At 45.1% G+C, this 16,149-nt stretch overlaps 1 protein-coding gene across 1 annotated transcript in view; it reads left to right on the top strand.

Annotated features, from left to right (window-relative positions):
- ALAS2 (5'-aminolevulinate synthase 2) overlaps positions 1-15,774 on the top strand; it is a 56,858-nt gene extending 41,084 nt beyond the window's left edge. Inside the window, exons 8-11 of the mRNA XM_040322856.1 lie at positions 100-264; positions 6,774-7,042; positions 11,274-11,436; positions 15,039-15,774. Of these exons, the coding sequence (XP_040178790.1) occupies positions 100-264; positions 6,774-7,042; positions 11,274-11,436; positions 15,039-15,202 (761 nt within the window). The 3' untranslated portion in view covers positions 15,203-15,774. The remainder of the gene's footprint in view (positions 1-99; positions 265-6,773; positions 7,043-11,273; positions 11,437-15,038) is intronic.
- Positions 15,775-16,149: the final 375 nt, after the last annotated feature.

Raw genomic sequence — 16,149 nt, 5'->3', positions numbered from 1 at the left:
ACAGTTTGGAGACCACTGCTCCTGAGAAACCCTGTTTGGCAATGGGTGGATTAGACCACCCCCAGAGTCTCATTTATGTTATCCTGTCTTCACATTCAGGTGCCATCTGCCCCCTGGAAGAGATGTGTGATGTGGCACACAAATATGGAGCCATGACATTTGTGGATGAGGTGCATGCAGTGGGTCTGTATGGGGCTCGTGGTGCAGGTGTCGGAGAAAGAGATGGAGTCATGCACAAGATGGACATTATCTCTGGAACACTGGGTAAGCCAATGCTGCTGTGTATGTGTTTTGTTTGTTTTTTGCAGTTACATTGGTCCAGCTTGGATAGGCTTGCGGTTGCACCATGGTATTTCAATACAAAATCCCCCCCTTTGGGGTTTAACAACCCCCCCCCCCAAGGCTTTCTAGGGGTGGCAGGATCACCTTCTAAGGCCTGGATTCACGTACGAGTTACGCTGGCGTATCTCCAGATACGCCGTCGTAACTCTGAGTCCGAGCCGTCGTATCTATGCGCCTGATTCTTAGAATCAGTTACACATAGATTTGTATTAGGCCCCGTACACACGACCGGATCTATCCGCTGAAACTGGTCCGACGGACCAGTTTCAGGGGACAGATCCGGTCGTGTGTAGGCCCGAGCGGACAATTGTCCGGCGGATCGGACAGTTTCCAGCGGATAAAAATTTCTTAGCATGCTAAGAAATCTGTCCGCTGGAAACCTGTCCGTCAGACGTGTTCGGTCGTCTGTACAGACTCACCGGACACGTCCGACCGACCGCCATCCCTCGCATGCGTCGTACTGATTCGACGAATGCGTGGAAGCTTTGACGTTCAAGGGCTGCCCACGTCGCCGCGTCATCGTCGCGGCGGCGGCGTGGCCACGCCCCGTGTATTGTTTACGCGCTGATTTCTGTCTGATGGTGTGTACAACCATCAGACAGAAATCCGGCAGCGGACGCAGCGGATCTGTCCACTGAAAACGGTCCGACGGACCGTTTTCAGCGGATAGATTCGCTGGTATGTGCGCGGCCTTAGATCCGACCGGCGGAAGTCTCTTACGCCGTCATATCTTAACTGCATATTTACACTGGCCGCTAGGGGCGTGTACGCTGATTTACGCCTAGAAATATGTAAATCAGCTAGATACGCGAATTCATGAACGTACACTGGGCCGACGCAGTACAGATACGCCGTTTATGTTAGGCTTTTCCCGGCGTAAAGTTACCCCTGCTATATGAGGCGTACATGCGGTGTACCAATGTTAAGTATGGACGTCGTTCCGCGTCTAATTTTGAAATTTTTACGTTGTTTGCGTAAGTCGTTCGCGAATAGGGCTGGGCGTCATTTACGTTCACGTCGAAAGCATAGAAGGTTTGCGGCGTAATTTCCAGCATGCGCACTGGGATTCTTTCATTCTTTCAAAAACGTCAAATACGCGGGGTCACGTGTAATTTAAATAAAAAACGCCCACATCATCCACATTTGAATTAGGCGGGCTTTAGCCGGCCTATTTACGCTACGCCGCCGCAACTTACGGAGCAAGTTCTTTGAGAATACCGCACTTGCCCGTCCAAGTTGCGGAGGCGTAACGTAAATATGATAAGTTACGCCCGCTCAAAGATACGCTGCGGCGGTACGTGAATCTGGCCCTAAATGTCTGTCAGCCCCTGCTTTACTGCTCTATGAAATAGAACCAGCCAGGAAAACCATCAAGTAGGTTGCCAACATCCGTAAACTTGATAAGAAGAAGGTAGTAACCCCCATTATTATACTGGGTCTTTATAGGCAACTGGGAAACCTAAAAAACGTATTTGTACAAAAAATATAAAATTAAAAAGTTTAACAAATACATTTAAATACAATATAGGTTTCCTTGCAGACTATTAAAATGTATCACAAATGAAACAGCTAAATAGTGTCAACATATACATAGGGCCATATTCTTGTATATTTTAGGCGGGCGGTAGCGTAAGCCATTTACACTACGCCGCCCCAACCTACAGGAGCAAGTGCTGTATTCCCCAAACACTTGCTCCGTAGTTTGGGGTGGCGTAGTGTAATTGGCCCGGCGTATCCCCGCGTAAATCCAAGGGGGCGGCTTGTATTTAAATTAAGCGCGCCCCTGATTCGAACGAACTGCGCATGCGCCAGGCTTAAAATAGCCCAGTGCGCATTCTCCAGTTCTCGGCGTAAAACTTCAATGACGCCGATGTGTGCGTCATTGACGTAAAGTCGTATTCAAGAACGACTTAGGGAAACTACGTACCCGACGGGAAAAGACGACGCGGACCCGACGCCATACTTAACATGGCGTACGTGGGACTGGCGTAAGGTTACCCCTCATATAGCAGGGGTAACCTTACGCTTACACAAACGACGTTAGCGACGATTACGCGACGCAAATTCGTTCGGGAATCGGCGTATCAGGCTCATTTGCAAAAACAAATGAGACCTGAACGTAAACGCCATCTAGCGGCCGGCTGGGTAATTACATTTAAGATCCGACAGTGTAAGTGACTTACACTAGTCGGATCTTAAGCGTATCTATGCGAAAATGATTCTAAGAATCACTCGCATAGATACGCGGGCCAAAAAAGAGAGATACGACGGAGTATCCTGAGATACTCCATCGTAACTATACTCAGAATATGGCCCATAGACTTTAATAACACTGGGCCAGAATCACATAGAGATACGACAGTGTATCTCCTGATACGCCGTCGTATCTCTGAGTTCCGTCGGTCGTATCTATGCGCCTGATTCATAGAATCAGGTTCCGCATAGATCTCCCTTAGATCCGACAGGTGTAAGTGACTTACACCGTCGGATCTTAGGCTGCAATTCCAGGCCGCCCGCTAGGTGGCGTTTCGTTTTTTTTACGCGGCGAATATGCAAATGAGGATTTCCGCCGATTCAGAAACGAACGACCGCCCGGCGCATTTTTTTTTATGTCGTTTGCGTTCGGCTTTTTCCCCTGCTATGTGAGGGGTATCCTATGTTAAGTATGGCCGTCGTTCCCGCGCCGAGTTTTGAAATTGTACGTCGTTTGCGTAAGTCGATTCAGAAAAGAGCTGGACGTAAGTTACGCTCACGTCAAAACCAATGACGTCCTTGGAGCAATGCACGCTGGGAAAGTTTACGGACGGCGCATGCGCAGTTCGTTCGGCGCGGGGACGCGCCTGATTTTAATTTTACACACCCCTAGCCGCGGAATTTGAATTCCGCCGGGGGATTTACGATACGCTGCTGCAACTTTAGAGGCAAGTGCTTTCTGAATAAAGCACTTGCCTCAAAAACTTGCGGCGGCGTAACGTAAATCAGATAGGTTACGCCGATCTAAAGATCCGCTGACCTATCTGAATCTGGCCCAGTATCTCCTCTCCATCCCAACGCGTTTCAGGAGGAATTCAATCCTTTCTTCAGGGGTATTCTGAGAGAGAGTCACCGCATTTCGTTTCATTCGTGATGATGAGCAGCGCAAGCTACAGCCACTGAAGTGTATAAAAGCAGAATTGACTTTTGCCATATGATGGAGATATTAATGCGTACCCACATTCAGGGCCCAATATATGATCCTTGCAAGGGTCGCCCAGCCGAGCTTGACAAAAAAAACAATCTTCTAGTTGGTGTCAGGCTGAACAGAACGGGGTGTCACCGCAAACAGGGCAGAAGTGTTTTTTATGCAAATACAATTTTTGGTTTTCCAGTTGCCTATAAAGTCCCAGTATAATATTGGGGGTTAATACCTTCTTACTGCCCTATAAAAAGCAATCTACCACTGATTGCTTTTCAGGGGGCAGAGAAGACTGTCCCCTTTGCGAAAATAGCCCTTATATAGCCCTTATATAGTAAGGCTGCCATTGCTATACCATCTTTTTAAAAATACTACTAATCTTTGCTCAGCAGTTGCTGAATAATGTGCTCTGACGTGTGTTGGTTGCCATGTACCCCAGCCTCTGGGTGGGGCAGATATCTGCGTCCAGGGGCCTTATCGGTAGTCGTCAGTGCAGACTGGGTGTGTTCACAACAAGCAGGACCCAAATCAGCTGTGCTGAGCACTGGCCGCCATATACCACTATATACTATGCCTGACATTTACTAGGGGTATAAAAACAAAGTCCAGTTATGTTAAAGGGGAGTTTCCATCCCAAAATTTTTTTTTTCATTATTGTGCTCATTAGACCTAAAAAAAGAAAAAAAAAGAAACATTTTTACTCATCTGGAAATGCCTGTTGCTATGCGGTCCCACGAAATCTGCCTTTGGAATCACCTAGGATTCTGACATCATCTCCCTCTAATGCTCCTGGGAAATGTGTGTCATCATTTCCCAGGATGCAGTGCGCTGTCCAATTATCACTCCCCATCCAAGACTTCCAGGAAGTAAGTGCTTGTGGGCTTCACTTTGCGATTCGGCACTGCGTCTCTTTAACTGACAATTGCGCGGTCGTGCGACGTGGCTCCCAAACAAAATTGGCGTCCTTTTTTCCCCACAAATAGAGATTTCTTTTGGTGGTATTTGATCATTTGCGGTTTTTATTTTTTGCTCTATAAACAAAAATAGAGCGCAATTTTTTACTTTTTGCTATAATAAATATCCCCCAAAAATATATATATATAAAAAAAATGTCCTCAGTTTAGGCCGATACGTATTCTTCTACATATTTTTGGTAAAAAAAAAAACGCAATCAGCGTTTATTGATTGGTTTGTGCAAAATTTATAGCGTCTACCAAATAGGGAATAGTTTTATTGCATTTTTATTAATATTTTTTTTTCTAGTAATGGTGGCGATCGATCAGCGATTTTTATCGTGACTGCGACATTATGGCGGACACAAATCGGACACTTTTGACACTATTTTGGGACCATTGTAATTTTTACAGCGAACAGTGCTATAAAAATGCACTGATTACTGTAAAAAATTACACTGGCAGTGAAGGGGTTAACCATGAGGGGACGCTGTAGGGGTTAAGTGTGACCTAAGGGAGTGATTCTTACTGTGGGGGGGGCGTGGCTGGGCGTGTGACGTCCTATGACAGGGAACAGACGATCAGTGACAGGCTCACTAGGAAGCACGGGGAGAGGTTTGTTTACACTTACTTCTCTGTGACCCAAACGCGGGACACCGGCGGCGATCGGGTCCGCTGATCCCGGCGGGGACGGTCACGCTCACCACCCACAGCTGGGATCTTAAAGGGGACATACATGTACACCCTTGTGCCCAGCCGTGCCATTTTGCCGACGTATATTTTCGTGCGGCGGGTCCTCAATCGGTTGATTTGCAGAGATTTTCTTTCATATCCCGTTTGGCTATGGGACAGGAAGTGAAGGAAAATCTCCGCAATAGGACACAGATGGGGGAAACAAAATCTATCCAAAATGAAAAAAAAAAAAGCTTTGCATACAGTTCTACTTAAAAATAATTATATGGGTAGTAGAGTCAACCTAGCCACCCAAAACGCAGAGGGGTCTATACACATATTTATATATATATATATATATATATATATATATATATATATATATATATATATATATATATATATATATATATATATATATATATATATATAAATACTGTGCATATGCCTTAAGCATTCACACAGCTGTCATGAATGTATCAAATGTGTTTATTTACAATGATTGGCAGCGCCATCTAGTGGCCATAATATTGTATTTCCCCCGATTGTGGTTTTTCAGTTAAATACTGCATTAGGCCTCTAGGTGAAGCTAGCAAATAAACATTATTAGCCAGATTCAGATACAAGAGTGTATCTGTCGGCGGGCGTAACGTATCTCATATACGTTACGCCGCTGTAAATTAGGGCGCAAGTTCCGTATTCAGAAATAACTTGCGCCCTAAGTTACGGCGGCGTAGCGTATGTGGTCCGGCGTAAGCCCGCCTAATTCAAATGTGGATGGATGATGTGGGCGTGTTTTTTTCTAAATTTAGTGTGACCCCACGTATTTGACGTTTTTTACGAACAGCGCATGCACCGTTCGTGAAAGAATCCCAGTGCGCATGCGTCGGATAGAATGCCTAAGATACGCCGAAAACTGCCTACGACGTGACGTAACTTACGCACAGCCCGATTCGCCTACGACTTACGCAAACGACGTAAAAAGATAGGCCTGTTCCGACGTCCATACCTTGCATGGGCTGCGCCACCTAGGGAGCAGCTTTGTCTTTACGCCGGCGTATCTCTAACGTAAACGGCGTAACTAATTGCGACGGGCGCACGAATGTTCGTGAATCGGCGTATCTGGCTCATTTGCATATTCAACGCTGCAAACAACGGAAGCGCCACCTAGCGGCCAGCGTAAATATACACCCTAAGATACGACGGCGTAGGAGACTTACGCCGCTCGTATCTTAGCCTAATTTAAGCGTATCTGGTTTCCAGAATACGCTTAAATTTACGACGGCGTAGATTCAGAGTTACGACTGCGTATCTACTGATACGCCGCCATAACTCTCTGTGAATCTAGCCAATTGGACACATTACGGTGATTATACACGATTGATGTGTGAAGACTTGAGGGATTCGCACAGCAAATAAATAAAAATTGATCCCATGGTGTATTTTGGGTGTGCTTGGAAGGTGGAATGGGGCTTCAAGTTTCATTGCTGCTTATATAGAGAGAGTGATGTGTAGGTGACCCTTTATATGATACTTTATGGAGAGATAAAGAATACTCAAATACTTCTATAGACAGATGGTTTTGTCACTTGAAACATGCGCTATTCAATTCTCCATTCTTTACTCTTCAGGAAAGGCCTTTGGCTGTTTCGGTGGCTATGTAGCAAGCAGCGCTTCACTCATAGACACAGTGCGTTCTTATGCCGCCGGATTCATTTTCACGACCTCCCTCCCTCCCATGGTGCTGGCCGGAGCTTTGGAGTCTGTGCGTGTCCTAAAGAGTGAAGAGGGGCAAGCTCTCCGACGTGCCCACCAGCGTAACGTCAAGCACATGCGCCAACTCCTAATGGATGCTGGGCTGCCCGTCATCAACTGCCCGAGCCACATCATCCCCATACGGGTGAGTTGATATCTGTACTTGCCAAATATTCTGCAGAAATCTCCCTCCGCTGAGTCTGGCTGCAACCATTTTAACTGTGGGCAACTGAAGCTCCGTTCACGTCCTGGATTTACACAGGCACACCTCCAGATCTGCAGCTTTCATTAGCCCTCTTATGACTCCCACACCCCAGAGAGAGAGAGAGAGAGAGAGAGAGAGAGAGAGAGAGAGAGAGAGAGAGAGAGATGCATGATGTCATAAGCCTAGGCTAATGACCAGACAAGAAACAGGAAGTGGGCTGTATAAGGGATTTACTGGCAGAAAAAAATGTTTTACTATCCAAAGTTAAAACAAGAAGGGCAGAAGATTTAATAGATGGAAAGTTGAAAGAAATGACTAAGGGCTCTTTCACACATGTGGACCGTGGGGCAGATTCAGAAAGAGATACGACGGCGTATCTCCTGATACGCCGTCGTATCTCTGAGTGCGGTCGGTCGTATCTATGCGACTGATTCATAGAATCAAGTTCCGCATAGATTTCCCTAAGATCCGACAGGTGTAAGTGTGTTACACCGTCGTATCTCAGGCTGCAATTTCACGCTGGCCGCTTGGTGGCGCTTCCGTTTGTTTACGCGAGGAATATGCAAATTACTATTTACGTCAATTCAGAAACGAACGACCGCCCGGCGCTTTTTTTTTTACGTCGTTTGCGTTCAGCTTTTTCCGGCGTATAGTTACCCCTGCTATATGAGGGGTATGTTAGGCGTATCCTATGTTAAGTATGGCCGTCGTTCCCGCGCCAAGTTTTCAAATTTTTACGTCGTTTGCGTAAGTCGTTGGCGAATACGGCTGGACGTAATTTACGTTCACGTCGAAAGCAATGACGTTTTGCGGCGGATTTTCGAGCATGCGCACTGGGATGTTTTCACGAACGGCGCATGGGCCGTTCAAAAAAAAACTTCAAATACGCGGGGTCAAGCCAAATTTGAGTAAAACATGCCCCCTACATCCCCATTTGAATTACGCGGCCTTACGCCGCAACGCATACAATACGCCGCCGTAACTAAGGGCGCAAGTTCTTTCTGAATAAAGAACTGGCGCCCAAAGTTAGAGCAGCGTAACGTATCTGAGATACGTTACGCCGGCCAGACAGATGCCCTCAGGTATCTGAATCCGGCCCCGTATGTCCGTTTTTCATCCATCCGTTTTCAGATGAAAAACGGACATTCATGTATCCCTATGGGATTGCGGATGTCAGCGGATGAACATCAGGAACGTCAGGCTCCGCTATGCTCAGTTTCTACAGACGGAGGAAAAAACAATTCTTTTTTCATCCGTCTGCGGATCGGATGAACGCGGACAGACGGTCCCTGCATTCAATCGATCCCCCCATAGAGGAGAGCGGCTCAGCGGGGATCAACGCAGCGATCCCCGCTGAGCAAGCAGAGGTTTAAGGGGCGGATCATCACGGACCAGTCCCGTTTGAAAGAGCCCTGAAGGTCCGCGTTAAACTTTTGTACATGGCCATGAGACTCAGATAAAAAGCCAAATTTAGCAAAGAGAAAGCACCACATATGTCTGTACTCCGCCCCAGGAGTCTACGCTACCTTTATCCATTGGTCCTGGTGACCACTGCCCTTAGTATTAAAAGCGATGAGAAATCCAACATTTTTTTTTGTCGATACTGGAGGTGAGGCAGAATCTTCCCTCGGGGAGACCTGTAGTGGTAATAACTAAATTAGCTTGTAGGCAGATGCAGTCTATTTTCTCCCCTCTAGGTGGTGCTATTCCGCAGCAGCACTGCAGCTGGAGAGGAAGTTAGGAGGAACATGGTTCCTCTATGGTTTCCTGGGTTAACAGGAAAGTGATCCAATTAGATGTTGCTGCTGCCCCATGTGACTCGAGCAGCCATCTTGGGTCAGGCAGAGGCTCTTTAAGTCCCTGGCTCCCAGCATTTTGCAAATGTGGGAGAAAGGTACCCCTTCCGTTATTAAAACAAATTATCGACTTACATCAAGGTTAAAGAAGTAACACAGAAAAAATATTGCGCATACCCCAATAACCAAAATAAATATACTAGCTGCGTCTCAAAGATGTCATACAACATCAAACAAACATGGGGAAAAAAGGGGAGTCGCGCTTCTAAAAAATGTGAAAGGACACTGATAAGTGTCAATTGGATCAATAAAAATTAATCAGTGAAATTTATGTGATAACATAAATAGTGATAACAATATCAATACAACATGATTGACCATAGTGCAATATAAGAAAAATTGAAAAAACGGAGCCAAAGGCTTGAGCACAGTCCCAAAGTGTAGTGAAAAAAGCAGCAGTAGATCCCAAGGTGCCAAATACATCTGCGACGTAGTGATCAGTACAGACAGGAGACCTCCACCCACGGGTAACACTGACTCTTACCGCAAATCAAATTAAAATCAGCATAAACACAGATATCCAGTCTCCACTGCAGGGCCAGATTCAATCCTTCATCTAATAGTGAAGCCTCAATGGTGAATATCCCCACTTAGAATCAGCCTGATCCAGAGCTCGACACGGCAACTGTATGTAAACAGCCGGCGAAAGTAAAGCCTGAAAAGATGGAGCGGGGGAGAATAGCAAAACCTCGATCCGACAATCACAGTCGATCAGATCGTCCAACTATCAATGTCACTTCCCCATGTGTGTCCATCGAATGCGTTCTCAATTATGGATCCAATTTTTTTCCTTAAGGATGAACTTCATTAGTTGCAAACTACGCAGCACAGCAACGATCAACTGTTGACATAGACAATCCTGGAAAGTTGGAGATCTACCTTTTGTTGGGAATAAATAGCTGCTTCTTTCACCAGACTGATTGTAGACTGATCCTGCCCCTCCCAGACAGGATCGGTCTACAATCAGTCTGGTGAAAGAAGCAGCTATTTATTCCCAACAAAAGGTAGATCTCCAACTTTCCAGGATTGTCTATGTCAACAGTTGATCGTTGCGTAGTTTGCAACTAATGAAGTTCATCCTTAAGGAAAAAAATAAAAACATAAAGTCCAACAGAAGTATCAACAAAATTCGACAAAAAACAACTCTAGGGCATGACCCAAACTGCATCCAAATGAAAATAACAATCAGTGCTTACCCCATGGACCCCAAGTCTTACAGGCTGAGGATCCCCGGGCAAAAGATCATAGACCCATCTTACTGTCAGAACTATAACCTCAGCATGAGGACCAGTGTTTGAGAATTCTTGAGAAAGAAGAACAGAAAAAAGGAAAGAGAGAAAGAAACAGGAGAGCAACAGTCCAGTGCCCCAAAATCCATCTAATACCCCGTTTCCCCAAAAATAAGACCTACCCTGAAAATAAGACCTAGCGTTATTTTCCAGGAGGGCTGCAATATAAGCCCTACACCGAAAATAAGCCCTAGTTAAAAATGCTTGTAAAATCCTAAAATCCACTCTATTACAGTAGTATATAATGTACAATGTGTGTGTTTCTGTAATATAATTGCGGGGGAAGAGAGCTCCGGCGGGTAACAGAAGCACAGAGCGGCTCTATAACAAAGGTATTTGGCACAATTATATTACAGAAACACACACATTGTACATTATATAATACCGTAATAGAGTGGATTATAGGATTTTACAAGCATTTTAACTCAGTTCACACTGGGGATTCCTGACAGGCAGGGAGGGAGAGGGGGAGAGAAGACAGCACATTACATGGTAAGACCTACCCCGAAAATAAGCCCTACTGTGTATTTTGTTGGCATAATTAATATAAGACCCGGGCTTATTTTCGGGGGAAACACGGTACCACCATAACTACGTCTCCAGCGTCCTTAAATCATTAGTAAGATATCCAAGCCACGGGTCCCATACTCCATGGAATAACTTCATTTTATCCTGGACCAGTGCCGTCAACTGTTCGTTCAACATCAGCCAGGATCATTTTCGTTTTGCATTTCTTTGTTTTAACCTTTTTCTATGTAACAAAGTATAATGAATCCGCTTTTATAAATGGTATTTGGACTTGTCTAACCTTCATAAAAAAGTCCCTTGGGAAATGGTTTTATTTTTTGCTTCTTTGCAAGTATTTAGGATGGAGGCATCTGTACTAGACCAGTTGTCTTTGTTTCCGATAAACCTTCTCACCGTTGTGGTTTTAAATGAGGTTGCACATAGACAGAATAACCCAGGCAAGTAATATAGAATATGGGGGCAGCGTTTCCACTTCTCTTACTTTGTCCTGCATAACAGGTTGGTAATGCCGCCATGAACACCAGGATCTGTGACATACTTCTGTCTGAGAACAACATCTACGTCCAAGCCATCAACTACCCAACCGTTCCCCGTGGAGAAGAATTGCTCAGGCTGGCTCCCTCCCCTCACCACACTCCCGCCATGATGAGCTACTTCGTAGGTAAGGAATATTCTATAGGAGGTTATAGACGCTTCCATAACGCATCGAATATTGGTCATAATCAATAGTTGGGTCAGGATGGACCCTGGGCTGATTTAGGCTTGCTTCAAAATGTGGCATTGGACACATTTTTTTAAAGCACTCCAAATGCCAATCAAAGCACCTCTCACTAAACAAAATGGTTACCTTACAGTCCTATTCATACGTTGCATTTGCTTTTCTTGATAAATTATAACCCATGTAATTTTCTTGGTGCTTTAAAGCCTCCATAGAAGTCTATGAAAACGCTGGCTATGGAGCTTTTATCCAGAGTTATGCCGCGTACACACGATCAGAAATTCCCTGCCCTGACATTTTCCAGTGGGGACACTAGTTCTGAGGGTCTTGGGGGGGGGGGGCAGTAGAGTCCCCTAATTCGCAGGAATTTACTCTGACTTCCTGTCTTGCTATGGAGCTCGTCAGCTGACTGTTTGACAGTTTTTAGCCTCCCGACATGGCATCTGACTCTCTCTAGCGGAGATCTCAGGTGGGAGGTCTACTGTTATGATAGGACAGTCAAAACTAGAAGCAACGCAAAGCCCCCCCCAGTTGCGGAACGCCACCCGCCCACACAACTCATTGGTTGGGGTCTGCCTCCCTAGCCTCCTTCATGTGTATGGGCTGCCCCCCCCGATGGTGGCCCTGCCAGTATTATTATACCGACAGTAGTGTGGTCGCTTTATGGGGGCACTAGACTGATTTGCCTCCCGGCCCAGTCCGCCCCAAGACTGGCGCTACACTAAAAGTGTAGCGCAAGCTACGGGGACTCTTTTGGTGCTGCCCTAGGCCTGGGCCTTGTTGGCCTAGGCCAAGATACAGCATTGAGTGGGACATCAGCAGAGCTGGGGGTTACTGCTGAGCAGGGGGATCAGCAAAGCTGGGGGGTACTACTGAGCAGGGGGACCTGCTGCATTGGAGTTACTAATGAGCTAGGGATCTGCTGAGAGGGTTACTACTGGGCCCTTTAAAGCCAAAAGAAGATCAACACACACAAGGCATTTTCCAAACTTCATTAAGACCCCTTTCACACTGAGGTGCTTTGCAGGCGCTATAACGCAAAAAATTGCGTCTGCAAAGCGCCCTGAAAGAGCGGCTCCATTCACTCCAGTATGAAAGCCCGAGGGCTTTCACACTGGAGCAGTGCACTGGCAAGACGCTAAAAAAAAGTCCTGCTAGCAGCTACTCTAGGAGCAGTGTCTCCTACAGCGCCCCTGCCCATTGAAATCAATGGGTAGCGCCGCGGAACCGCCGACTGGTCTTAACCCCTTTTCGGTTACTAGCGGGGGTTAAAAGCGCCCCACTAATGCCGCAAAAATTACGGTAAAGCTCCGCTAAAAATAGCAGCGCTTTACCGCCGACGCTCCTACTGCCCCAGTGTGAAAGGGACCTAAAGCTTAAAAAAAAAAATCACGAAGCATCAAAAACGCATCAAAAATGTTGAAGCAGTAGGCGCTAAAATGTGTGTTACAAGTGTAAATGAGCCCTTGAGGTTTAAAAACGAAGATCACACCCTGGTCCTATGATTTGTGACCTATAAGCTTCCTCTCACTGACTTCTTTAGCACCATTTTCAGTGTACAAGTCATGCTGGAGTTGTCAGTCAAAAAGGATCACAAGGTACTTATAATCTGACATTTTGTGGTCTATTTATTTGAATAAAAAAAACATGCTGTATGAATGTGATGAACATAAGCTGCAATGAAAAGTTGTCATATTTTGGCTCATGTTTCCTATGATCATAGGAGCCATCTAGTGCCAGAATCCAACATGTTCCTGATGGGTATAGATCAGGAAAATAAGGCATTGTGGCCACTAGATGGCGATAACAATCTTAGAAAATCACAAAATCGACAAAATACAGCAATTTTTCATTGTGGCTGTGCAAACATTGAACAAATACAGTGGGGATCGAAAGTTTGGGCACCCCAGGTAAAAATTTGTATTAATGTGCTTAACGAAGCCAAGGAAAGATGGAAAAATCTCCAAAAGGCATCAAATTACAGATTAGACATTCTTATAATATGTCAAAAGTTAGATTTTATTTCCATCATTTACACTTTTAAAATTACAGAAAACAAAAAAATGGCGTCTGCAAAAGTTTGGGCACCCTGCAGAATTTATAGCATGCACTGCCCCCTTTGCAAAGCTGAGACCTGCCAGCATCACGGATTGTTCTCAATCATCGTCTGGGAAGACCAGGTGATGTCAATCTCAAAGGTTTTAAATGCCCAGACTCATCTGACCTTGCCCCAACAATCAGCACCATGGCTTCTTCTAAGCAGTTGTCTAAAAAAACTGAAAGTGAAAATAGTTGATGCTCACAAAGCTGGAGAAGCTATAAGAAGATAGCAAAGCGTTTTCAGATGTCAATATCCTCTGTTCGGAATGTAATTAAGAAATGGCAGTCATCAGGAACAGTGGAAGTTAAAGCAAGATCTGGAAGACCAAGAAAAATATCAGACAGAACAGCTCGCAGGACTGTGAGAAAAGCAATTCAAAACCCACGTTTGACTACCGATCCTTCCAGAAAGATCTGGCAGACACTGGAGTTGTGGTACACTATTCCACTATAAAGAGATACTTGTACAAATATGGTCTTCATGGAAGAGTCATCAGAAGAAAACCTCTTCTACGTCCTCACCACAAAAATCAGCGTTTGAACTTAGCAAATGAACATATAGACAAGCCTGATGCATTTTGGAAACAAGTTCTGTGGACCGATGAGGTTAAAATAGAACTTTTTGTCCGGAATGAGCAAAGGTACGTTTGGAGAAGAAAGGGCACAGAATTTAATGAAAAGAACCTCTGTCCAACTGTGAAGCATGGGGGTGGATCAATCATGCTTTGGGGTTGTATTGCAGTCAGTGGCACAGGGAACATTTCACGAGTAGAAGGAAAAATGGATTCAATAAAATGTCAGCAAATTTTGGATGGTAACTTGATGCCATCTGTGAAAAAGCTGAAGTTAAAGAGAGGATGGCTTCTACAAATGGATAATGATCCTAAACACACCTCAAAATCCACAGGGGATTACATCAAGAAGCGTAAACTGAAGGTTTTGCCATGGCCTTCACAATCTCCTGACCTCAACATAACTGAAAATCTATGGATAGACCTTAAACGAGCAGTGCGTGACAGACAGCCCAGAGATCTCAAAGAACTGGAAGACTTGTAAGGAAGAATGGGCAAAGATACCTCAAACAAGAATTGAAAGACTCTTGGCTGGCTACAAAAAGCGTTTACAAGCTGCGATACAAGATATTAACTCTGTAGGGTGCCCAAACTTTTGCAGACGCCATTTTTTTGTTTTCTGTAATTTTGAAAGTGTAAATGATGGAAATAAAATCTAACTTTTTTTGACATATTATAAGAATGTCTAATCTGTAATTTGATGCCTTGTGGAGATTTTTCCATCTTTCCTTGGCTTCGTTATGCACATTAATACAAATTTTTACCTGGGGTGTCCAAACTTTCGATCCCCACTTTAGACCCCTTTGTATGTTTTCTTGCGGCTTCATCCCAACTGGAGGACCTTAATAGCATCTTTGGATTTCCATTTCGCAGAGAGCCTGGTACACACATGGAAGGAAGTCGGGATGCCTTTGAAATCACCATCTGCAGCCGAGTGCAACTTCTGCCACCGCCCCCTACACTTTGACCTGATGAGCGAGTGGGAGCGTACCTACTTTGGGAATATGGAGCCGAAATACATCACCATGTACGCCTAACCACCACCACCACGTTCTGAGGCTCACCACACCCAGACCAGCGGTCTTCATGAAGCAACTCCACCAATAAACCTTTGATACCTCCAATCATCATTCTGATAGCGCACAGCAGGCCTTGCATATAAAAAATTATAGAAAAGAGAGTGGTCAGCTAGGTTCTACATGGCACTTTGTAACTTGCAGTTAAAAAAAAGGGCAGCCAGAATCTGATTGGCTGCTATTGGGAACACAGGCTTATTATCACGCTTGCTTGAATGGTGACCAGGAACCTCCTGAGCACCAATTACCGCATAGCTTCTGAAGCCCCGCCCCTTCTTTCTTGCCTGCAATGTACAAAAGTACGTAGGGGTGCATTTATATAAAATTTGTGGGGCCAATCATCCCATGAAACTGCATGTATATTTGTGTTGTGAAAATGGGGGCAAAATGTAATGTTATTTTTTTTTTTTCCTCCAGGATGATTATTATTCATTCATACAGCAATTTCGGAAAATAATCTCATTGGGCCAGATCCACAGAGAAATAGATGGGCGCAGCGTATCAGAGATACGCTACGCCGCCGTACCTTACCAGGCGGAATTTCGAATCCTCAAAGATTTTGCGCCGTAAGTTACGGCGGCGTAGTGCATCTCTGGCGGCGGAATTCAAATTGGCGATTAGGGGGCGGGTTTCATTTAAATGAAGCGCGTCCCCGCGCCGAATGAACTTTCGCATGCGTCGTCCTGAAATTTCCTGCCGTGCATTGCGCTAAATGACGTCGCTAGGACGTCATTTTTTTTAACTTAGACGTGAGTTACGTCCATCCCGATTCACGGACGACTTACGCAAAAAATAAAAAAAAATCTAATTTCGACGCGGGAACGACGGCCATACTCAACATGGCAAGTCTACCTATACGCCGCAAAATACCAGCTTTAACTATACTCCGGAAAAAGCCGACTAGAGAC

The sequence above is a fragment of the Rana temporaria genome, chromosome 9, assembly GCF_905171775.1.
Source record: "Rana temporaria chromosome 9, aRanTem1.1, whole genome shotgun sequence".
Lineage (NCBI taxonomy): Eukaryota > Metazoa > Chordata > Amphibia > Anura > Ranidae > Rana > Rana temporaria.
This window is presented reverse-complemented; position numbering and strand designations above follow the sequence as displayed.